Source organism: Acanthopagrus latus, chromosome 1 (genome assembly GCF_904848185.1).
Source record: "Acanthopagrus latus isolate v.2019 chromosome 1, fAcaLat1.1, whole genome shotgun sequence".
NCBI classification, from domain to species: Eukaryota; Metazoa; Chordata; class Actinopteri; order Spariformes; family Sparidae; genus Acanthopagrus; species Acanthopagrus latus.
In genome coordinates, this window is record NC_051039.1 from 6,283,826 (window position 1) to 6,306,547 (window position 22,722).

General features: G+C 42.4%; 4 protein-coding genes across 12 annotated transcripts in view; 3 read left to right on the forward strand and 1 right to left on the reverse strand.

Moving 5' to 3' along the window:
• The first annotated feature begins 3,638 nt into the window (after nucleotides 1–3,638).
• Nucleotides 3,639–5,091, forward strand: LOC119022606 (GTP-binding protein Rhes-like). The gene has a single exon (XM_037103671.1). It carries the CDS (start codon nucleotides 4,114–4,116, stop codon nucleotides 4,843–4,845), a length of 732 nt encoding a protein of 243 aa, XP_036959566.1. The 5' UTR covers nucleotides 3,639–4,113; the 3' UTR covers nucleotides 4,846–5,091.
• A 3,242-nt stretch (nucleotides 5,092–8,333) lies between these two features.
• plk1 (polo-like kinase 1 (Drosophila)) lies at nucleotides 8,334–13,766 on the forward strand. 3 transcript variants are annotated; one of them, XM_037113406.1, is made up of 12 exons: nucleotides 8,335–8,609; nucleotides 8,685–9,072; nucleotides 9,515–9,683; nucleotides 9,972–10,116; nucleotides 10,237–10,330; nucleotides 10,641–10,866; nucleotides 11,025–11,067; nucleotides 11,413–11,510; nucleotides 11,636–11,713; nucleotides 12,211–12,365; nucleotides 12,538–12,720; nucleotides 12,833–13,766. In XM_037113406.1, exons 2-12 carry the CDS (start codon nucleotides 8,710–8,712, stop codon nucleotides 13,025–13,027), a joined length of 1,749 nt encoding a protein of 582 aa, XP_036969301.1. In that variant the 5' UTR covers nucleotides 8,335–8,609; nucleotides 8,685–8,709; the 3' UTR covers nucleotides 13,028–13,766. The 3 variants fall into 3 exon arrangements, with proteins under 3 accessions (XP_036969302.1, XP_036969301.1, XP_036969300.1); XM_037113407.1 differs by having other exon boundaries at nucleotides 8,334–9,072; nucleotides 11,028–11,067; XM_037113405.1 differs by having other exon boundaries at nucleotides 8,336–9,072.
• Nucleotides 13,767–14,930: 1,164 nt separating this feature from the next.
• On the reverse strand, nucleotides 14,931–21,686 carry palb2 (partner and localizer of BRCA2). Of its 6 annotated transcripts, none has more exons than XM_037095071.1 (13): nucleotides 21,560–21,686; nucleotides 21,270–21,361; nucleotides 21,104–21,163; nucleotides 20,839–21,019; nucleotides 19,081–20,562; nucleotides 17,520–18,799; nucleotides 17,238–17,390; nucleotides 17,062–17,144; nucleotides 16,738–16,887; nucleotides 16,535–16,651; nucleotides 16,116–16,203; nucleotides 15,849–16,015; nucleotides 14,931–15,764 (listed from the first exon to the last, which is right to left on the reverse strand). In XM_037095071.1, the coding sequence occupies exons 1-13, from the start codon at nucleotides 21,561–21,563 to the stop codon at nucleotides 15,551–15,553; spliced, it is 4,071 nt and encodes a 1,356-aa protein (XP_036950966.1). In that variant the 5' UTR covers nucleotides 21,564–21,686; the 3' UTR covers nucleotides 14,931–15,550. The 6 variants fall into 6 exon arrangements, with proteins under 6 accessions (XP_036950966.1, XP_036950976.1, XP_036950993.1 ...); XM_037095081.1 differs by having other exon boundaries at nucleotides 19,081–20,559; nucleotides 21,560–21,685; XM_037095098.1 differs by having other exon boundaries at nucleotides 21,535–21,670.
• LOC119017890 (collagen alpha-1(XI) chain-like) overlaps nucleotides 21,630–22,722 on the forward strand; it is a 46,379-nt gene continuing 45,286 nt past the window's right edge. For both annotated transcript variants that reach the window (XM_037095049.1, XM_037095058.1), the window contains exon 1: nucleotides 21,630–21,750. The gene's annotated coding sequence lies outside the window, so the exon portion shown is untranslated. The remainder of the gene's footprint in view (nucleotides 21,751–22,722) is intronic.

The window sequence follows — 22,722 nt, forward strand, 5'->3', positions numbered from 1 at the left end:
AACCTTATAATGGCAATGCTAACATGCAAATGTTTAGCAACTAGAGGCATCACTAAAAGTCCATCCTGAGAGGAACAAGAAAGTCTGAACGTCAACCAGGGGAGAAGTCAGGAGATCAGGTATTGACTCATTATTATTTACTATTATTATATTGTTTATATTAGATTTCAAAATATGTTACTGTATAAGCAAAAACTTCGACCTTCTAGTGGTTTTTAATCAAAAGTCAGATGGTAACTGAAGTCGGTGCAGTCACTTCATCACCTCTGCACCGTGAATATCTGTGCCAAATTTCATAACGATCAATTCAATAAAGTAGTTTTTTGTTTGTTTGTTTTTTACATCTGAACCACCAAAAGAGGTGGGTAAACTGTCAGGTCAACATTTAATGCTTCCTATATTCACCACAGATTAAACTCTTGAATGGCCCTGAACCTGCAGCCCTGTGAAGTTGTTCTGACGTGTCTACTGCTGCCATCTAGTGGGAAATGTAAAGATGATGTTGATTTATTTCAGTATGAGAACTAAATGTCCTGTGTAAGTAAGGCGACACCTCTCTTTTTCATGATCTAGGTTCGTTCCACTGAGAGAAAATGTTGTTATATACAATAGTGATTTATTTAATATCGTGATTCCAACTTAAGAGAAGTTGTAACTATGTTTAGTGATCTAATAGTATTTTATATGACCTTATTCAAATATTACCTTAAATTTGTTTTTTAGAATAGCCTAAAAATCTTGTATTAATGTAATTTTTTTGAAAAATAAAAGACTGGAGGCTGTTTATCGGCATATTAATGACCACAGCTTTGAAATTGAAAAAGGTAATAAAAAGTAATTGAGTATTAACTCAAGTATTGTAATTACCGGTAAGTAGAATTTTGAGGGTCTTTTAGATTACTTGAGAAACATAATTCACCCTCTGTGGATTTATACTTCTACTCCCCTGCATTTCAGAGGGAAATATCACACCTTTACTCCATTACAATTTTTGATAACTTTACCTACCTTTTATCTTTGTTATTGATCTATCTAACTTGATCACCTTACTTAAGTTACATGATCTGAATATTTCTTCCACCTCTGTGGATTTTTCTAATGAGATGTTCATCAGTCACATATATGCTTGGGTGTCTCCATACTTTTGGCCTTGTTTTGTGCACATAATAGAGTATTTACATTCCTGACAGTAATGTTGAGTATAAGGCTACAAAGATACAGATGCATGACAAGTTGTTGCTTTATCACAGGGACATTTGGGGGACCTTGGGGTTTTTAACCCTAACCCTTAAGACATGCAGAACAACCACAGAGCCACCACTGTACTAATTATGAAAGAATATAGTCATATTTTATATCAAATTGAACAGCAGAAGCTGGGCCACAATGTGTAAAAAAAACATGTTTATATGACCCAAACACAGCCCAAACACTACTCGAAAAAACAACTTAACATCAAATTTTGTGAATCACCCTAACCCTAGAAAACTGGCTAAATGGATACATGCCCAAAGCGAGGCCTACGTGCATGGCCACAAGCGGTGAACAGGTCCGTGTTAGAGGACGCGTGCCAGCTGCATGTGCTGAACGTGCTGTTGCAACCGGTGGCTCATATTAGTTTGTCAGCTGGTTAATCTTTTTTTCTTTTTCTTTTTTTTTTTTTTTCATTTGTTCTTGCCTTATTTGATCCCTTGTATTAAACAGGGAGAACTGACCTTCTTCAAGGGCAGAGATAAGAGACAGAACAAACTAATGCACGCACCCAAATGCACAAACGCATTGACACATTATCGCGGTATCTGTTTGTCCACAGATAGCCGCGTCCAGGCAGACATTGTGAGTCAGCAAGAGACAGAAGGAGAGTTTTGTTCTGTATCTTGTGACAACAATGAACCGCTTCAGGAGAGAGAGGCTCTCCAGAACCATATAAATTACCTCATATCAGTCTGACTGGTATTCCCAAATCCGTCTCTTACTGCCCATCTGTTGTGCTGTTTGACTTCACCACACCACTAAGTGCTTCTCAAGAAATCCATGCAGGTGTGTTTTACTCAACCTGTAAACATAAGGCTGCTGAAATGATCTACAAGACTGTGTATGTGTTTTTTTTTTTTTATCACACAGCAGATCTCTGTGGGAGTTCATTTAAGAGAAACCTCCATGACTCATACCTGGTGTAAATATGGCAGCACGTGTATGAAACCCGGCTGTGTGTGCGTGAACGACCGTCACTTTTATGACTTCCAGACTTCAGGCTACGAGTTCCCTGGAACGAAATAACAAAAAAAACCACAAAAAAACGTGTGCATAATGGACCAAGAGCAAAACCAGTGAAGTAAATGAGGCAAATGAAATGCAAAACAAAGTGAGGATGATGTGATAATACAGAGACTTGTACATACAGTAAGCCACTGATGATTACACTGGTTATCGACTGAAACTAAGTAAATTTACACAAGTACTGGATTTTAATACAAATTTAAGGCAAATAGTGTTATACTTCTTGTTTTATTGCTCTTGAATTCCCAGATTTTGATTTATTCATTTATTATTCACTGGCTTTGAATTTTGTAAAGCACTTTCTCACTCTGTTTTGTTTTTTTTTTTAAAGGCACCATAATAATAGTTATCACTCCTCATCTGTTCATACATTCAGCATCGTCGGAGATGATTGCTTTTGTTGAATTTGCATTTTTTTTTACTGCTAATCTTAAAAGATTATATCACACTTGGTCAACACTTTAGCTTCTTATTAATTGATTTACTTTGCTAGTTTTGATTTAAATTTAAAGCGGAAACACTGCACATCACATTGCTTCCATCTTAGTGTTTCTCTGCTCTGGCAACATGGCTACCGCTAGCAGCTTAGCAACTGTCCAAAGCAAAAACAAAGCGTGAGAATCAGAATTTGACCTAGAAATCCCCGATCTCAGCGCTGTGAAAAGGCCGAGGAACACCTGCGGTTGTATCAATAAGTTGGCAGGTTTTGTCACTTGCTGATCTAATAGAAAGAATTCCAGACATGAACACCAGCGCTCTCTGTCGAGTGAATGCCTGCCCATTCTCTCTCTACGCTTTGCTTTTTTACCTCCTCCATCAGCGGTGTACTTTTTCTGTTGCAGTCCTGAGTTTCCACAGTTAGTTCAGTTGTTCCCATGTTACCTGGAGTTGGTGACCGGGGAAAACAATGCCACTTCCTGCTTTGGTTACACATTGGCAGACGCACTTCCTTGCTGTAATTCGTCCTTAGTTTTTCTAGGAAAACTTAAGCCCTGTGGCAGAATGAATAGCCAAGTGAAAGTGAGGTTTACAGGGAACAAATCGCTACACGGATTATGTAATTCTTCTACAGCTATCACACTGTGTTCACTGTGTTACTTCAAGAAATGACATGTTAAAACAAAAAGTTGTCTATTGCCAGGTACATTTTTAAAGAAAATATCATGTGACATCATGTTTTGTTTTTTTTTTTAGCCTGATTGTGTTTTTGTTTAGTACATATGTATGTTGTCTCAATGTTGTAATGCAAAGAAAAAATGAAAAGCTTAATAATTGCTTTACAAGTTAAGGTTGTAGGTTATATTACACATGACATATAGATCAAATGACCCAACAGTGAATATGGTGCTGTCCACACCGAGAGAAGACACATCTATTAGAACCAGATAATACATAAGTGATTAATACTCTCACAGTGACAATGTGAATTAGTGTTACTAATAATGTGTTATTGTTAATTGTTACTTCTAAGCTTCTACTTTTACCATCAAGTAAACAATGACATAACTAGCTGAGTATCTTTCACATAATGGGACACTGAGAGACAATGTGTTGTGGGAACATGACTGACTGTTTACTCTCAGGTGTAACACTGCAGAGGATGTTTGCCAGATGCTAGTTTGAGTCTTTACTATGGCAACATCATGAGAGATGACTGTTGACATTAAAGACCTTAAATTAATTTATGTTTACATGGTATAACTGCTGCATGTTTGAAGGCTTAACTCTTGTCTGACTTGCTTGATTATGAATCCTGCTTCACGGGCAGGAGACAGGGAAAGAGTGGGGGGAGCTTATTGGTGGAGAGCAGCGGTGGCCGGCCTATAAATACTCATGAGAGCGCAAAGACGAGACCAGAACTGGCTGCTGGTGCCACCGCGGGACTCAGGAACTCAGGGGTCTTGGGGGTCACACACACATCAGTCCAGCATGCCTCTTTCAGGGCGTCCCAACACGGTCCGGCTGGTGTTCCTCGGGGCGGCGGGGGTCGGTAAGACCGCGCTCATCCACCGTTTCCTCCACGACCGCTTCGAGCTCAAGTACACGCGCACGGTGGAGGAGCTTCACGTGCTGGAGTACGACACCGCAGGGTCCGGCAGGATGCGCCTGGAGATCCTGGACACCAGCGGGAGCTACCCCTTCCCGGCCATGCGGGAGCTCTGCATCCGACACAGCGACGCCTTCGCCCTGGTGTACGCGGTGGACGAGCCCGGCTCCCTCGAGGAGGTGCGGCGGCTCCGTGAGGAGATTCTGGAGCTGCGGGGCGAGAAGGGCGCGCCCATCACCGTGGTCGGCAGCAAGTCGGATCTGACCGAGTCCGAGGGGCGCGTGCTGCTGGCGGCTGACGTCATGGCCACGGTGGAGGGGGACTGGGACGCCAACTTCGTGGAGGCGTCCGCGCGCACCGGTGGGAACGCGGTCGGAGTGTTCCGCGCGCTGCTGCAGCAGGTGGACCCGCCGCACCGGCTGAGCCCCGCGGTGTGCAGGCGCAGAGACACGGCGCCCGCACCAGCTGTCAAGAAGAGACCCCCACTGAAGAAACACAACAGCTGTGTCCTGTCGTAAGACCAGGTTCCGTTTGTTGGTGGACGCTGCAGCTGGACTGCACCTGTTCAGGTGTTGCTGGTCATCACAGTACTCTACCTGTTGGACAGAAGATCCCGTATGAACCAAATAAAATGTTACTGTCAATGAAAGTCATGACAGTCACGGTACTTATAGTTTAATGGGACCGTTGATCGGTTTATACAGGTCGACCTTTTGATGTGTACATTTTTTTTAATCTTATGTTAATAAACTACTTTATAGTGATTTGTGTGCATACTGCTTCATTCATTTTCAGTCGACCACACCTCAGTCGTAAATAGAGGGCCTATTAGTATACCTACTCCATTTAAACCATGTGAGAACCCTTTTTTATTTTGTTAAAACCCAACTTTAGCTTTGTGGAAGGAAGATTTGATTAAGAGAAAGGTCTTCATTGACTAATTTCTTAATGCCTTAACAAACTGAATAAACAAACTGACCTCAAAAGACAACACTATTTCATCCTGTTTTACTTCCTGTTTCTATGTGGCGGACCCTGCCACCTTTCTAGCTTCCAACAGTGTTCTGGGGACCTTGTTTCCTAAAGAAAGGCAGCTTGTTTATTCACTTGTGAAAAAAATAGATATTTCTTAACTTTGTAAACTTTGTACTAAATAAGATATTCAAAATGCTCTTGGATTGGCTGGAAAATGCATCTTCACATAGAATATGATGCATGCTGTAGATTAAACTACTCCAAAGTGTATAAAGTATAGTTACAGTGAGTGCAACCTTAAACATATACAACAGAAAAATGCAGCATACACAAAAATACAGGAGTAATATTAATCTATGTGTAATCGTGAAACACTGTCAGAAAATATTTCATTGCACATTAAGTACATACATTTATCTGTTAATAAAAATATATGCATACTTTTACTAAAGAAACTACTGCTTTTATCTAACTTTTGACTGAGTTTGACTGATTGAATGACTCTTTTATTGACTTATACTTGCAGTGGAGTATTTTTCAAGTCTTGTACTACTAAAACAAAGGATCTGAACACTTCTCCCCACCTCTGAGATTATATTATGGATACATGACCGTATATCCAGCAATTTCCTATTGTAGCTGGTTGAGGTAAAGCTAATTTCAACTGCCTAATATAATCTATAACATTTCATTTTTTTCCTGATCATAAGTAAAACCTTGATCATCCAAATAACCAGTAATGGTGCATAAAATAGTGGAGTAAAATACAATAATTGCCCTTGAAACGCAGTGGAGAAGAGGTATAAAATGAATGAAATAGAAATACTCAAGTAAAGTAAAAGCAGAGAGGACTGTGGGATATCCTATGAGATACAAAGACTCAGATGTATTCAATTTATAGTCTTTAAAATCTGCTAGAGGTAATTTAATCATTGTTTAACCTACAGACCCTGGCCCTGGGTTTGATCCCCCTGCTACATTATTCATGTAATTATCAATATGCCATTGTCTCCAACTAACTTCTAAAGAAAAATACAAAATATGAGGCATTTTCAAGTTGCCATCTTGGGTCCAGGGTTCATAAATAAATCCACAGCCAGACCTTTATCTCTCTTATCACTTCATCATTCTCTTGACTGGTGTATGTCAGCGGCCTTTGTTGGCCTCGATGGAATATTCATATCAGTTAGGGCTTTGTAAAAATAGCTCCTCTATTTGCATAGAGCCACATCGTGCTGTTTAGGACGGAGGCACACGCATGCACACAAACAAGCACACGGTCAAGTGGAAAACAGAGGATAAACAAACCCCACAGATATCACGGTCTTTGCATTCATCTCATCTCCACTCATCCACTTATTCTCCTCTTACCTCTCTCTCTACTTATCCCCATGTCAGGTCTATAATCAGCAACTGAAAAGAGATGTAACGCTGTCATGGGCGCAAAAAAACATCAATAAGGAAGAGGAGTGCTTCCGGGAGCACACAATGGCTGTGCAACAAAAAGGATGATGCCTGTGAAATCTATTGCTGGGAAGAGTGAGATATTTGCAGCAGTGACCTAAATGAAAAGACTGAACCTGCTGCGTATGTGCTGCACTAAAAATGTCAAATGACATCATATAATCAAGTTCAAGTGACTTTATTTTACACATGGAGTTATCTTACAGTTTTCGCTGTCTTTTATAGGAATATAATCTTTCTAAAACAACATTTGCTGTCATAGAGACATACAAGTAAGGACAAAATACGAAAATAGAAGCAGAATTCCATAAAACATATGCATTCAAGTTAAAAGGACATTCGCTGGCTCAGCGGCAGGCGTACTGCATAGGACATACATATCAATGTGTAAGCTTTTTGTATGGACACCCTGTTCTGAGGTAATGACGACCGTGACAATTGTTATCCATTGCAGAATATGTAGGAGTTGTAGTCTTACCCAGCTTCTACTGAAAGTCATCAAGCTACTAGAAATAGAAGTATGAAAAGGAGTAATAGATACACCAGGTCAGATAGTAGCAGCTGGAGTAACCATTTGCTTCTCTTTGGTGAAATGCTGCCCCTCACTGACCAGAAAACAAAGTAGCTCCTAACTCCCGTCGTGTATCTAGGAAGATGTAAAAACACCCCTCCAAGCAAAAGCCCTGCAATCAAATAATTAACTGTCACTGTTATATTATTACACACTGGTGTAATAAGTGCCTTTTATTCTCCTGTTGGGTATATTTCCATTTTATAAGGTCATCATAGGTTTTATATATAAAAACCTAGATGAAAAGTAACTTGTACTGAAAATCAAAAATGACACGAATTGTATAAAGAAGCAGCAGTATTTTCCAAGTTGTTTTAAGAAATCGTATGTATACATTTATTTAATATGTGTCTGAAAGGTTTAGCACCACACACTACCAGTCCCAGTCGTGGAGACATTAGTGCAGCTGTCTCTTTGTAAGACAATAATGTGTATATATGTTTTAACAATCATATATTACTGTGAGTTAGTAAGTAATTTATTTCAAGCAATGTCTTGTCTTTTGTCTAAACCGTGAGTCTGCAATAGATGAAGTTTTGAATTGAATTGCACTCCAGGAGGCTACACATGTCATTTCACTTGGTGGTGGTGGACTCAGTAACAGCTGCAGTCCACCACTGATAACCAGCAGGAAAAAGTTGTCAACTTTCACTGTCATCGTAAATTAGAGCTTCATTTTGAAACTGAGGCCTTCATTGAACAGTGCAGAACTTTAAGTCATAGCTACATATGAGATTTTGCACAGTTACCGTGAGTTATTGTTGAGTAAAAATCATCAAAGTGTGTTAAACAACTATTTGTTGATTTAAATACCATTACAACTACATTTCCCGTCAGCACTGAGTTGTAGGAAACGATGAGCGACCGGCAACAGGCAGTCAGCCAATCGCGCCGCAGAATGCGACTTTCTCGCTCAACGATTGGCTATTTTTGCACGTATTTTCCCAGGATGCTTTGCGGCACCGCTTGGAATTCAAATCGAGCGGACCAATCAGAGGGCGCCATAACGACCGAGGCAGCATTTTAAACTTGTATCTGAGACTGTTGTCAAAAGGCTGGACGGGACAACGCTGCAACCACGGAGGGACGAGTCCGGCGATTAATTTCATGTCTGCCGCAAGTTTTTTCTGAATCTTAAGATTCTCATGCACTGCATTGTTATCGCGTTGGAATAACGTTCGCGTCCAAAAGTGGTTAACGCTGGTTTTGATTTTGAATTCGCAAGTGTATAGGAGCAAGCGAGCCTCCAGGGCTACACTAACGTCGGTTGAGGTAGGGTTTACAACAATTCGACCTTTTACAGCTTTTATCGATACGGCGACTGAGTTTTAAACGTTTCTTTTAAAGACGCCGAAGAGCACTTGAGTCCAAAATGAGTGCAGGAATTGCGAAACCGGCGAATCCGTCGGCACATGTCGACCCGAAATCGGCTCCTCTCAAAGAAATCCCAGATGTTCTGGTGGACCCACGTACCATGAGAAGATATGCGAGGGGACGATTCCTCGGAAAAGGTGGTTTCGCCAAATGCTACGAAATCACAGACATGGAGACCAAGCAGGTTTTCGCCGGAAAAATCGTGCCCAAGTCCCTTATCCTGAAGCAGCACCAGAGGGAGAAAATGACCTCCGAAATCGCCATTCACAAGAGTCTCGACCACGCGAACGTCGTCGGGTTTCATGGGTTTTTCGAGAACGACGACTTTGTCTTTGTCGTCCTGGAAATCTGCAGGAGAAGGGTGAGTGTGGGAAAATACATGCGATCTCTCCAGTGAACACGCTTCTCAGGGCCAACGGTTATGACGGCCGTCTCTTCCGTTGTCCTCCCTCTCCCGGTGGAGGCAGTTTTAAAAATGCGAGAAAAGCAAAGGGAGTTTTGAATGTGATCCTTTTGAATCCCACAACTGTAATGTTTAATTGGTCATCGTACTAGTAATTGTTAGTTTTTCCACTTTTTGTGCTACCCTGGTCACATTCCGTATATTTTGAATCATTTGTGCTGTGCACTTGATGGCTTTTTGGGTTTGACGTAAGCAATTTTCACATTCATTTCTCAACACTGCATTGTTGCCTTAGTGGCCCATTCAAGGCAAGACAATTAGTTGCATCTTTGGTCTTAAGTGTTTCATTAGTCTTCCTGGCCTTGACTCAAATATTTTTTTTAAATTTTCTGTGTTTCAGTCCTTGTTGGAGCTCCACAAGCGTCGTAAGGCTGTGACTGAGCCTGAGGCTCGCTACTACATGACACAGCTGCTCAAAGGTGTCCAGTACCTGCACAACAACAGGGTCATCCACAGAGACCTGAAGCTGGGAAACATCTTCCTCAATGATGACATGGAGGTCAAGATAGGTAAAATTGATCTGCTGGATTTTGGAAAAACCTGAACACACACGCAAACCTGTTGGTCCTGTTTTTAAAAAAGGATATGACACAGCAGAGCCCTGGCTTCAGAAATGTGTCATACTTCCTGGACGAGTGATTTCCACTCACTGGTGGGAAAATGTCTCACAATGATCAAAAACGCAAATAAGCTTTCAATCTAGGAAAATTGACAGAAGAACTTTCTTGTGTGCTGGTAGTTTAAACTTGTATTTTTCTTTGGTTTGCTGCCTTACTAAAGCTTGTCCGTCTTCTCAGGGGACTTTGGTTTGGCCACTAAAATCGAGTTTGATGGTGAGAGGAAGAAGACCTTGTGTGGAACGCCGAACTACATTGCACCTGAAGTGCTTTGCAAGAAAGGCCACAGCTACGAGGTGGACGTCTGGTCGCTTGGCTGTATATTGTAAGTTTAAACACACATGCACACCTGAGAAACAGTTATGTTGTTGGAACAACACAAAAACGACTTGCTGCACATGATTCGGTGAACTGATCATCGTGCTAACTGTCTGTATTCTCTCAGGTACACTCTGTTGGTGGGTAAGCCCCCATTTGAGACCTCCTGTCTGAAGGAGACTTACAACCGCATCAAGAAAAACAACTACACTGTGCCCTGGGTAAGATGGATTCATTTGGCACATAATGTTCATGTTTAAATGTATTTTATTCATGTAATTTAATGCGTGTAACATCGTATTGGTTAAATTTTAAATTTATATTGCATTAATAGATTTCACTTTACTAAACGGAGATTACATTTTAATTGTGCAACGGAGTTCTGCTTAATTTTAAACCTGCATTTAGTCATATTAAACCCAATTTTCTAAATTCTGATTAAAACCAATCTTGGATTAATTAATCCTCTTAGGCACAACCCATCCTAATTGCTCCTCTCACAACTTGATTTTGTTACGTCTCTCTCTGCAGCACATCAACCCGGCCGCAGCTACTCTCATCAAGAGGATGCTGCACGCTGATCCCACCCAGAGGCCCACCGTGGCTGAGCTGCAAGCGGACGAGTTCTTTACATCCGGCTACGTCCCCTCGCGTCTGCCCACGACTTGCCTCACGGTGCCCCCGCGGTTCTCCATGGGCCCCACCACAGCTATGGAGCTCAACCAGAGACGCCCGCTGACCGCTATCAACAACAAGGGTAATGGTCTCGGCAGGATTGCTGATTATACCTTTTCCTTAGTCTGTACAAATGATTTAAAATGTTGCCTAACATTTAGATATTGACAGGCTGCTGTTTATTCATATAATAATTTTGTGCTTTGCAAGAGTGTTCATGTCGTGGTTTTGTCTTTCTAGCAGGGACAGAGAAGGTGGATATGAAGGAAGAACCTGGGCAAAGGTGAGAAATGTTTGCACAATGGTGGAGATTGATGTGCTCATTTTATTTTACATGACGCTTTAGCAAAAGCACTTATTTCCTTCTGGATCTATTGGGCTCACTTTAAGTTATCAATCTGTTTTTAAAGTAATTTTTCCATTTAGGTTAAGTATTTGTAACTTGTAGCTCTGTGGACATGTACTGGTTGTTTAGAGGAGCTAGAGGTAAACCACTCTCGTTCAGACCGTCCTGAGCAGACAACCCTGAAATTTCACAGAATGCATTAATTCATTTTCTTTGTGACATTGTTCTAAGAGAGCTGAGGGTTTCTGTAGTTAAACATTGTGACTTGTGCTTTCTGTTTAGGGATGCTGAGCCAGCAGAGAACCACCTGAAGGATCTGCTGCAGCAGCTCAATACTGTCATCGCTGCCAAGCCGTCTGAGAAGGCCGTCATCTGCCAAGGTGAGTGCAGACGTGTTGGTGTAGTTAACAGATCCTTTAAGCTTCCAGTTTGAGCACTTGAGGTGTGTGGATCCTCTCTGTGCCTGTCATGCATACAAAGTGATGTTCTGTGTCTGTGTTTCCAGAAGAGGCAGAGGATCCTGCGTGTATCCCCATCTTCTGGATCAGCAAATGGGTAGACTACTCTGACAAATACGGATTAGGTAAGATTGGACTCTGATTCTATATCTGCATGTAGCTGAGCAACATTTGAACGACTGTAAAGCCACACACAAACATGTTTGGCCCCTTGACTCAAGGGTTTGTACACATGACAGCTGAACAGTTTGATTTGGATGCATCAGATGATGTGATTGAAATAAGCAAGACATTTTGACTTGGAATAGCAAAAGTACATTTGTGAGGAAGACAACAGTGACTCTCTTCCCTTTTTAGTTAAAACTGGGGATCCAGCATGAATTCAGCCATTAATTATATTATAACACATGTTTGTCCTGCTATGACATGAAAAAGGTTTGTAAGTTACAAGAAATTGCTGTTTAAATACTGTGGCATTTACAAATGGTGGTGCCATTACAGTTTGTCCACCAGAGGGCGCTGACGAGTTACTTTCCTGACTGCCGAGTGTCCTGCTGAGAACATCAAAACAAAAACAAATTTAAAATGACCCATTTGATAAAAAGTTTCAACTGCATTTCAGGCTTCCAGCTCTGCGACAACAGTGTCGGCGTGCTGTTCAACGACTACACACGTCTGATCATGTACGCTGACGGAGACAGTCTGCAGTACATTGATAAGACAACAGCTGAATCCTACCTCAGCGTGCGCTCCTACCCTCCTGCTCTCACCAAGAAGGTCAGTAGTTGACGCTACATCTACCTTCTGCACCTATAATTCATTTTCACAGGTTTATTTTGACTTTTGTATGGATAATGCTTCAAGTCTGTCCATTTAGTTTTTAATTTTTTTCCCCTACATTTGATCACAGTGTTGTTTCTCATGTACTTGTTCTCTTCTCCCCGTGTAGATAACCCTGCTGAAGTATTTCCGCAACTACATGAGCGAGCACCTTCTGAAGGCCGGCGCCAACATCGCACGTCGGGAAGGAGACGAGCTGGCGCGACTGCCTTACCTCTCCCTCTGGTTCAGAACCAAGAGCGCCATCGTCCTGCACCTCACCAACGGCACCGTTCAGATCAACTTCTTCCAGGTTAGACACCAAATGCATCCACATCTTCTCCCACCAGCCTCTATAAATGTTCTTACACAGTGTAATTATTTTTTTTCCCCCATGTCTGAACGTGTGTTTTTCTCTCTGCCAGGACCACACCAAGCTGATCCTGTGTCCGCTGATGGGTGCAGTGACCTACATCGACGAGAAGCGAGACTTCCGCACCTACAAGCTGTCTCTGCTGGAGGAGTTCGGCTGCAGTAAGGAGCTGGCCAGCCGCATTCGCTACGCCAAGCTCATGGTGGAGAAGCTGCTGGACAGCAAATCTTCGTCCGCCGCACATTAGACCACTTTCACTCCTTCCTTCAATCACTCCGTCTCTAATCACTGGCCACTTCTTTCTGTCTGCCAGCCCCTGAGGACTGAACAGACCTTTTAAATTCACCTGGGTGTAGTTTAATTACTTCTGTCATCTTTGAGGCTTTGACATGTACCATGACATTTAATCTATCTGTGCATGAATTGTAAATTTCAGAGTCTCAGCCACTGATTTTTGCCGCCCCCCCCCTTTTTTTCCCCTTCTGGTAATATTTGATTTAATTTCACTCTTATACCGAAGTAATCTATGATGGCTGGATCGCTTGACAACAAAGCAGACGAGTTGACCCCATTTGATCACAAGTGATGGAGGAAAAGATGAACGCTACGTGTTCCCTGTGTTCAGATTAATCATCGCCATGATTCTTTTTGCATTTGTTCATGTATCAGTGGTGCTGAGTGGACAGATGTGTGGCAGGGGTTGAGACTCAGCCTGGCTGTGTGGATGTAAAAAGCTTCTCTGGTCTGCTTCTCTTGTTTTTGTCTGTTTTTATCTGTGTTGTATGTAGAGAAATGGACCATGTTAATACGTCTTCTTTATGTACATTTTTCCTGTAGTTACTTTTTACACTTTTTTAAAAGTCTATTTTAGATGTCTTGTCTGTTTCAACAAGATGTACAAACTTGTACATACTGCTGAATATGCATATGTGTTGTACAGATGGTTTTAATTTTACTCGTTCTAATAAAGATTCTTCTGGACAAAAGTTGGTGTGATCAAATGTTTGTCACCTTTGCGTCAAATGTCAAAATAATTCACAATCTATAGAACTGTGGTTAATTATCCACTCTTATTTTCATGCTCCAAGAGCCTTTTAACACTTTCCTCAACTAATATGTTGTCATGTAAACTGTACAAATGTTGCAAATTGATGAGCAAGTAAAACTATCTGCATGTTTAGATGCCAATATTTGGAAGAACTGAACATTTTTACTGGTAAAACTAAAAACATTGACAGGGCAGTATTTTTAAATGATGTAAACATTCCCACATTAGATCTCTGTATTTTTACCTTTTTTAGCTCTTATCCTTTGACAATAGATCATCTTGTATGTTGCCTTTCGTACCCCCACCATTTTATGCAAACCCTAACTGAACAATGTCAGGATCTTGACTATGAAGGGAATCTGGCAGGATAATGTTTTAGTAGGCAATGTTTTGTGTAAGTCACAGTCACTATCATGCAGTCTGAAAATGGTTGGACTGCCAAAATCTCTGGAGTTAATCAGAATCTTCTGGCACCTCCCAGTGGAAACAAATGGCCATTACACCTTAACTAACGTGGTCATACATGAGGTTACATCTGGTCATTTATGTCTCAGGATTAACTGACTTCAGATCAGTCTTCTTACAAGCATATTTTGTCCCTCATGAAATGTTTTGGAGCAATCTAACATAAGAATTTCCGTCTGGATTAATATTTCCCTTATCTTAAAATATGACCCAATTATAAATCATCAGGTTGCATAATAATGTATGTATATATCTCGCTGTTGATTTTGGTTTGATAAAGTGAAAAAGTGAGCTTAGTAAAGAGAATTGTTAAGGTTGTTAAAAAATCTAACTCTGTACTATATTTAGGTGATCAGATGTCGTATGATTGACATTAAAAAATAAAATAAGACAAGGATTCACTTGCTCTGGCCACTGCTGGCAGGTTTTCATGCAGACCTACTCCATTTGTTGCTTTGTACTTACATGTTGGTGATAATTCAAAACAGAGGACTCCCATTTATTCCTATATAATAATCTGGCAGGGAGTGTTTACACTGTTGACACTTGGGAAAACTTTTTTTGAACCGTCTTAATTGAAAATACTGTAAGTAATTGATGGCGTGAGTCAACCTTGGCAATAAAGATAGACAAAAAATACAACAGATTTCACAAATGTTTAATGTAAATTATAAAAACAAACTTTGGCAACATTTCTTTTTCTTTAAATATCAGGAATATGAACAATATATTCAAGCAGTCACAGTAAGGAACAGTCAAAACGACAGGAGTAAAACTCAAAGGTGGTTTACAGACTGGGGTTAAAATCCAACATCAAAAGTCCAGCTCTATAAAAACACAAGTGGAGAATTTTTCAAAAGGCTGGAGGAAAACTAGAATAATTTCAAAGCCCTCAACCTTTAACAATTCAGCCTCTTTTCCTTTAGCAGCAGCAGCTCGGTGACTTGTTCAATATATACAGTTTACAGTATTTAAATGTCTTGAACTTAGTAGTACAGTGACATGGAGGTTACAGAGACACTCCTGCACATGACAGCTGAATTTCCTCAGGTTACAATGATAACAGAGGCCACAATCCTCCATGCAGTACATTCAGGATCAGGGAGAATAAACAAATGTGACATTTAAGGATTTTAAAAGGTGTCTCTGAACCGCAGCCATGTTAAAATCTTCATGTAAACATTCATAAAGTGACAGAGAGATGTTTCTATTTTTAAAAAGTAACCAAAGAGTCTCTTGTTGATGGAAGAGTGACGTCTAACTCGTACCATCGTAGTGTAAAGTAACATCTCCGTTATGATGTCCAGTCAGCAGCGTACCTCCTGCCCCCCATCGAGCCATCTGCCAGCCTTCGCTCTCAGGAGCCCACACCATCCTGGAGGCCCCGCGACGCCCGAGCTCCCACACACACACACAACCGCTCTGACTCAGACCCACCACGCTGCCTCTGTTAACATCAGCTTCACACAGCCTGCAGAGGACAGAGATGGATGTAAGTGTTTTTACAAAGAGACACACAAAGATATGACTCGTCTTCCATCAGGCGTCATCTCACCTGCCAGACCAGGCTTTGGGCGCGTACAGATGAGTAGCCAGGACAGATTTTCCACTCAGAGGGTTAACAGCAATCAAAGAGAGCAGGGCGGACTTCTTGCTTTCCTCCTCCTTCTCCTCCTCCTCTGGGCTGAGTAACTGATGCTGCAGCAGGACAAATAACACTCCCTGTGCAGCGACATACAGACAAAAACACACAAGAGTAAAATCACCTGATACATTATATGTCCACCGGCAGTCCACTTACAGGTAAAGCAAACAGACTTACACAGGAGGAGAATCCTCTGAGACAGGCTGTATGTGATAAACCATCTCCGAGGCTGATTCTCTGCAGCAGCTGTCCAGTCTTCAAATTCCTGTTTAATACAGAAAATACATTATATTGTAAAGTTTAAGACAGCTTTTAATGTGTGTACTTGAAGGTCAGTTTAAAGACCTGGACCCTGTTCTTAAAGAAAACGATTCAACAATTCCAAGGCTATCATGCTGTTATAAAGCTAAAATCTGTTCCGTTTCCAGTTCTGAGGATCAGTTTTTCAATCCTGAACAAAGTCATCTTGCAAAGTTATCGTTTCACCAAACGATTGGATCGAGGTCGCTTACAAGGTGGGCCTTGGATCGCTTCCAAGTGGACTCTTTGTGGTGTGAAAGCAAGCAAACCGACCTCAGGATTACAACGTTTCTTACCAGACAAAGAGGCATCCTCCCTCATCTGTGCCGATCAGAGCGTCTGAGAGTCCGTCCACCGGAGCGAGGGCCCCGACACAAACACCAGGAGACACCAGAGGCTGACAACTCTGCGTGCTGAGAGTGAGATGAGATACTGTGATAACTGTGCAATAAGAACATAACTTAACCAGAGAATAACAACAACGCCGACTCTGTGCTACCTTCCACTGTCGGACAGCGTCAACACCTGCAGGGTGGAACCAGATGCTGAGTGTGAGGAGGTAACCACTCTGGACCTGGACACTCCAGCAACAGCCTGGACAAGTCCATCACAGAGCAGCACCTGCAAGAGGCTGGAGCACGACAGCATCCTGTGCACATGGACACAACACACTGCTGAGTCTGTCAACACTTGAAACATTTAAGAGTTTAATGTTCAATGCTGCAATTTAAAAATATCTTCAGTTTAGCACTCGTCTTAAACACAATTAGCTGAAAATGTTTGAACACATGTTGGAATGTCTGATGCTGTGCGTTGTATTCACCTCACTTCTCTGATTTCTAACTGACCCAAAGTCACACAAATCAGCCCAGCAGCATCCGGGACAGGAAACACATTGATCACTGGCTGTAAACAAGCAGAGAAATTAATCATTTAAATGAGAGATAAAAACCAGGTTTGAAAGTGCAGCGGATTATAAAATGTCCCACACACACTCACCTCACTGAAAGCCCAGGTGTGTATTAAGCTCCATTTAGAAGCTGAAGTCTGACTCCAGAGACACACTGCCCATTTTCCAGCTGCTGCTACACACAAACCACCTGAGGATCCGAGCAGACAGCACGCATCCACCAGACAGCCTCCTGCTGGGGCCTGAACACACACACACACACACACACACACATACACACACACACATTCAACAATTACATTTCTGACTTTGATTCTAGACTGCATGTTGAAGACAAGCATTCATTTTCAATTAAAAGCAAAACTTTCTACCTTTAATGTGTGTGTGCATGTCATCGTGTGTTCCTCCACTGTCTCCTCTATCGTCAGGCCCATCTGACGGCCTGAGCCCTGTGAGTGGACGCTGGTATCCGGTTCAACCACTTCTACCCTCTCGGACTGCTCAGATGAAGCCTGAATCTGGCCGGCAGGGGAAGTAGGGGGTTGGCTAGGAGGGAGGGAAGTGAAGGATGGACATGGAGAGAGAGCTGGAGGAGAGAGGGCCTGGATGGACGGGCTATGAGGAGGAGGCAGGGTGATAGCTGGGGCAGAGGGAGAGGATGTCAGGGGAAGGGCAGCACAGTGGGGGGTGAATCCAAGTGAGGGTAGTGTGGGGCTGGAGAGGAGGGCAGAGGAGCGCAGGTGGGGGGTTATGAAGGGAGTTGATGCCACAGGAGGGCTCAACAGGAGCTGGGAGTGGATACTGTGGAGCGGTGGATTTTCATGTACTCTGGCAGGACTTGTGTTAGATTTTGAGGATTCCTTTAACTCTTCATCAGGACATTTTGCATTCAGATGTTGCACAGGAGACCCTCCTGGAGCTTCACTGCCATTACATGTCTGTACAGAGGTGCAGGTGTTAAAAGGCTCCTCAAAGCAAAGAGTCTTGATGATAGCTTTGTCTTCTTTTTGGTGTTTTGTAGACCCCTGATCCTCCAAAGGAAGGACTAAACCTGGACAATCTGGTTGTTTTTCTGATGAAGTGACAGAAGACTCTTTTATTTTGAGCTCATCTGACTTACTGATGACATCATCCTTCACAGTATCACTCTCTTTATACTGATCGACACAGTTAGCAACACAATCTTGAACAACTGACACAGATTCTGCTGAGACGGTGTCAGTCTGGCTTGTCAATTTACCTGTGAGCTTGTGCTCTCTTGACAGGTTTTGGAGGTCTATGGATTGTGTAGAAGTGTGTTTTGCTTCACTGGGATTGTTTGAATGAGGAATTGTGGGTGTGAGGCTGAGCTGGAGTGGAAGAGGCATCACTGGGTCACCGCTGCTGTGGCAAATCTCAGAGCGCCGGATGCTCCTGCGTGTGTTGAAAGATGGAGAAGTAAAATGTTCGACTCCTGACTCCACAGCGACTTGGCGAAGCTTGTGCAGCTTTAGGGAGGCAAACTGGTCATCAGGGAGATGGAAGTCTTGTGGGATGTCAAAGTTCATTAGGTTATTTATCATCAGGCTGGAAGACAGAGAAGGCAGAGGAAGCAGAGACGTCTGTGCAGGTGGAGAGGAGGGCAGGAGGAGAGATCGCCAGCTTTCTGTGCCTGCAGGACATGAAAAGAAAGAACATTTCACTTGTTTTGTCTAAGTTTGAGAGTTAGATGATCTAAGTGTCTTTAAAATGACGTCTTCAAACTACTTAATTTTTCAAAGCCAAAAGTCAAAATGAAATGATCAATGATTAGTCAAAACAAAAGTGATGAGAGTGAGATGAGTGATGAAAAAATTTGAGATGTATATGAGTGTTCTTTTAGCAAGCCAAAAATCTTTTCTTCATCCAATGTCTCTATAATTCATACACACACAGTTACAATACAAGACTTACATCTGCTCATATGTGAGGATCTGTTCGTCCTTCCGCTGCTCTTCAGAAAGATGGGATAGACCTGATGTCCAGAGGCAGAGCTACACTGAGCCCTATTACCTCCAGAGGAAGGCTGTGTAGCTGTGCTGTGAATGGATGCAGGCTGGGAGTCATCTGGCACTGGGACAGCTTCTTGAGGAGTAATGCAGGTCTTTGGTCCATCAGCTCCTTCAAGCGATGGGAAGGAAGAGACTGGGGAGCTGGTGGGGAGGGGATCATCTGAGGTTTGTCCAAAGTCTGGCTGAGGGGCGCATCGAGGGGTCTGTGGTCTCCCTCTGCCTCTACCTCTTCTCTTCCTGCCTCTTCCTGGACGAGCAGTGGTGACTGTAGGAGAAAAACTAGTGTCCATATCGATCTGACAAGCTGAGATTTGATCTGAAATCTCACTGGAGCTCGGACTGTTCAGCTCAGCAGGCGTGTCAGCAACCTGTGACTCAATACGACGTCCTACAGATGGGGATGCAGCTGTCAGTAAGGAGAAATCTGCCTCAGAACGTTCATCTGAAAGCTCATAGTTGTGTGTGTGTCTGTTCAATCCTCTGCCGCGGCCCCGGCTCCTCCTGCGAGGTCGTCCGCTGCTCAGCTGGGAGAGTATGACGGCCTGCATGTCAGGTTGGCTCTGTGATGATGTCATACGTCTTGTGGTTCGCACATAGTACTCTGCTGGAAAAAGTAGCCCTTCCACTAATGTACAGGAGTCCAGGAGACCCACTCCCTTTACATCATGCTCTCCTCCAACCACCTCACGTTTTTCTTCTTTTATTTCAACTGATTTATCATGACTTTTTTCACTTTCTATCCCCTCTGCTGCATTTTGTACAGTATCTTGATTACTGCTGTCTTCACAAAACTGTCCAATCCTGTCTCCTCTGCGAGTTTCACCTTTATCTCCTCCCTCAGTCTCCTTTCTTTTATTTTGAGAGCCATCTCTTCCTTCAGTGTGTATAGCAGGGCTCCCACATGTGGGCAACAAATTGGACCGCTCTGATTCTTTTTTCCCTTCAGCTCTTGATTCAGTCTTTTCTTCTTGTCCTCCTTGTCTCTCTTTTCCCTCCATATTTCCTGTTTCAGTTGGTCCACATGTGTTCCAGTGTGTTAGCAGCAGGGAGGGAGACTCAGAATCTGCACCAGAAAAAAGCTCCTCACTTTCATTCACAACCTCTCTTCCCTCTGTATTGACTTTCTCTTCGCTTCCTTCTGCTCTGGAAGTCTCTGTCCTTTCACTCTGCTCCAGTCCTTCCTCACTGTTGTCTGTGCTCCTGCTGCCCTCAGCAGCCCGCTTCTCCCAGCGTAGGCGGCTGCGTCGTGACCTCAGGCGCAGGGCAGGACTGGGTCTGTGACTCTTAGCTTCATCGTGGCAAGGATCTGGAGTTTGTGGACAAGCAGCATCAGAAGGGAGCAGGAACCTGATCACCGGGCTCGTCCTGGACATTTCATAATCTGCTGGACATTGTGAAACATCAGAAAATGTATTAATTCTAATTTAAATCATTAACAGGCAAAACAATGTTTGATTCTTAGAGTAATGATATTGATATGTTGACTATATTACAAGATGTCCTTAGTTTTGGGATATATATGGTTTGTATATCTATATATCCATAACAATATTATTATTCTCCTAATAAAATCAGGCACCTTGATCTATGACTATCATCCTCCCTTCAATTTTGCACAGTGGAAGAGAAAAATAGTCTGTACAGATTATGATAGACTCACCTCCAGTGGGTCCCTGGTGCTGAGGTACATCCGATGTGATCTTGTTCTGCGTGTCCAGCTTCAGTGGAGGTGGGATCTGACAAGGTTCAGGTGTGACCTCTCGATCTCTCTGGTCCTGATGGTTCTGCTGGGTAATCCTGCTCCTCACATGTCTCCTCACTGCCTCTGTACGCTCGGCACGCTGTGAGCAGATCGACATCGTCATGACACACATTATTCCCACACTGGACTTATTACGGATGGAGAGGTAAAGAGCTGCTCTCACCTGAAGTCTCTCTGCTGTCCTCAGGTATTCCCTTTGCAACAACACCAACTTCTTACGAAGCTGAGAGGGGGAAATATCAATATGTCAGCAGCAGCCAGAAGACACAGAATTAAAGGTTAATTATTGCACTTTATGAGGCTTCAGTGTGCAGACAAATGTACTATACCTTCTCCTTGTCATCGCAGTACAGTGTAGTCCTCAGCTGCTCCTCACAGTGTAAGGTATCTTTCACACTGTTCTCCATCCTGCTCACTATATCTTAACACAACACACGCCACATAAACGTTACATAGCAATAGCAGGTTCGTAAACGTTAGCTTAACATAGCTAAAAAGCTAGTACAGTTCCAACTTCGTAAACATCCTTCCGTGATAACACCATTAACGTTAAACGAGCTGACAGCAAAGCATTTCACACACAAACGCACGTACTTCGTTGACCTGACAAACTACTTGCCCATGAATTTGACTTAATTCATGTTTGGGTCAGACTTACAGCCGCTCCGTCCGGTGTGTCCATGTAAACTTTATTTTGATGTTCGATCATGCGACAATCGATTCACTTCCAATTTCCCGCGACTCCCTCGAACAGGCGTGAGAAGTGGAGCTCCGATACATCGATCAGGCGGATGGAGCGTGGTGGACGAGGTAAATGAGCCGTTTTGACCAGTTAACTGAAACACATTGCTTGAGTTTGGTTTCTCAAATGCCGCCAAATTCCATAGCATGCTTCCATTTATAAAACTTGATTGGTTTAAGATGTCAGACGTGTGAAAATCTCTGGAAGATATTTAATTACTCCTTTTTGAGTAACTTAGTAGTAAGGTGACTTAGCTTACATAAACGTTAACCGTTTGCTAACACTCAACCTGTCACACAAAAGTTAATATCAGAATCCAACCGAAATTAATATAGTGTAATATTTTTCTCTCCTCGCCCACAAACAAACTGACATTTACCTCACATTTGTATCAACAGTTTGACAAAGCACCACATGAGGTTCATCATAAACACAGTCAACCTGGAACACAGTTAGCATTGGTTTTGCTAGGATCATGAAAATGTAAACACATGTCGCTAACATGGTTAAAAACAGCAGCATGGCCCGTTTAGACGGTTTCTATTTGGAGAGGAAAAAATATTGTGAGAATTCTCTTACTAACCTTCAGTAAAACTATCTATAATCATACTAAGATGAAATATCTTCCTTTTTGATCTCTGATTTCTGTCTTCAATCAACTGATAGACGATTTTGTGGGATGATGCTGATACTGATATTACTTATTAAGTAAAAATATCCAATATTGCTATATCAGCCGATACCAGGCCTTCAGGATGAGCACCAGGCTTTGAAGCCAGTTTTCAAAGGGGCCAAACTGTGTATTTACATCATCATGTGATGACACTGGAATCCAAAATGACTTTTTTCTAGCTAGCAAGCTAACATGGTGAAAGAAGCGTCTGTAAAACGGTTGATACATTTTTTTAAACTTGTTTCACTGTCAGAATTTGAGCCATTTGATCCAATAAAATTGGCAAACTCTAGAAGAGCTGCACGATTAAATTATTTTATCCACAATGCAAGTTAACTTGGCGCTAACTCAGAAGTTAGCCAGTTCA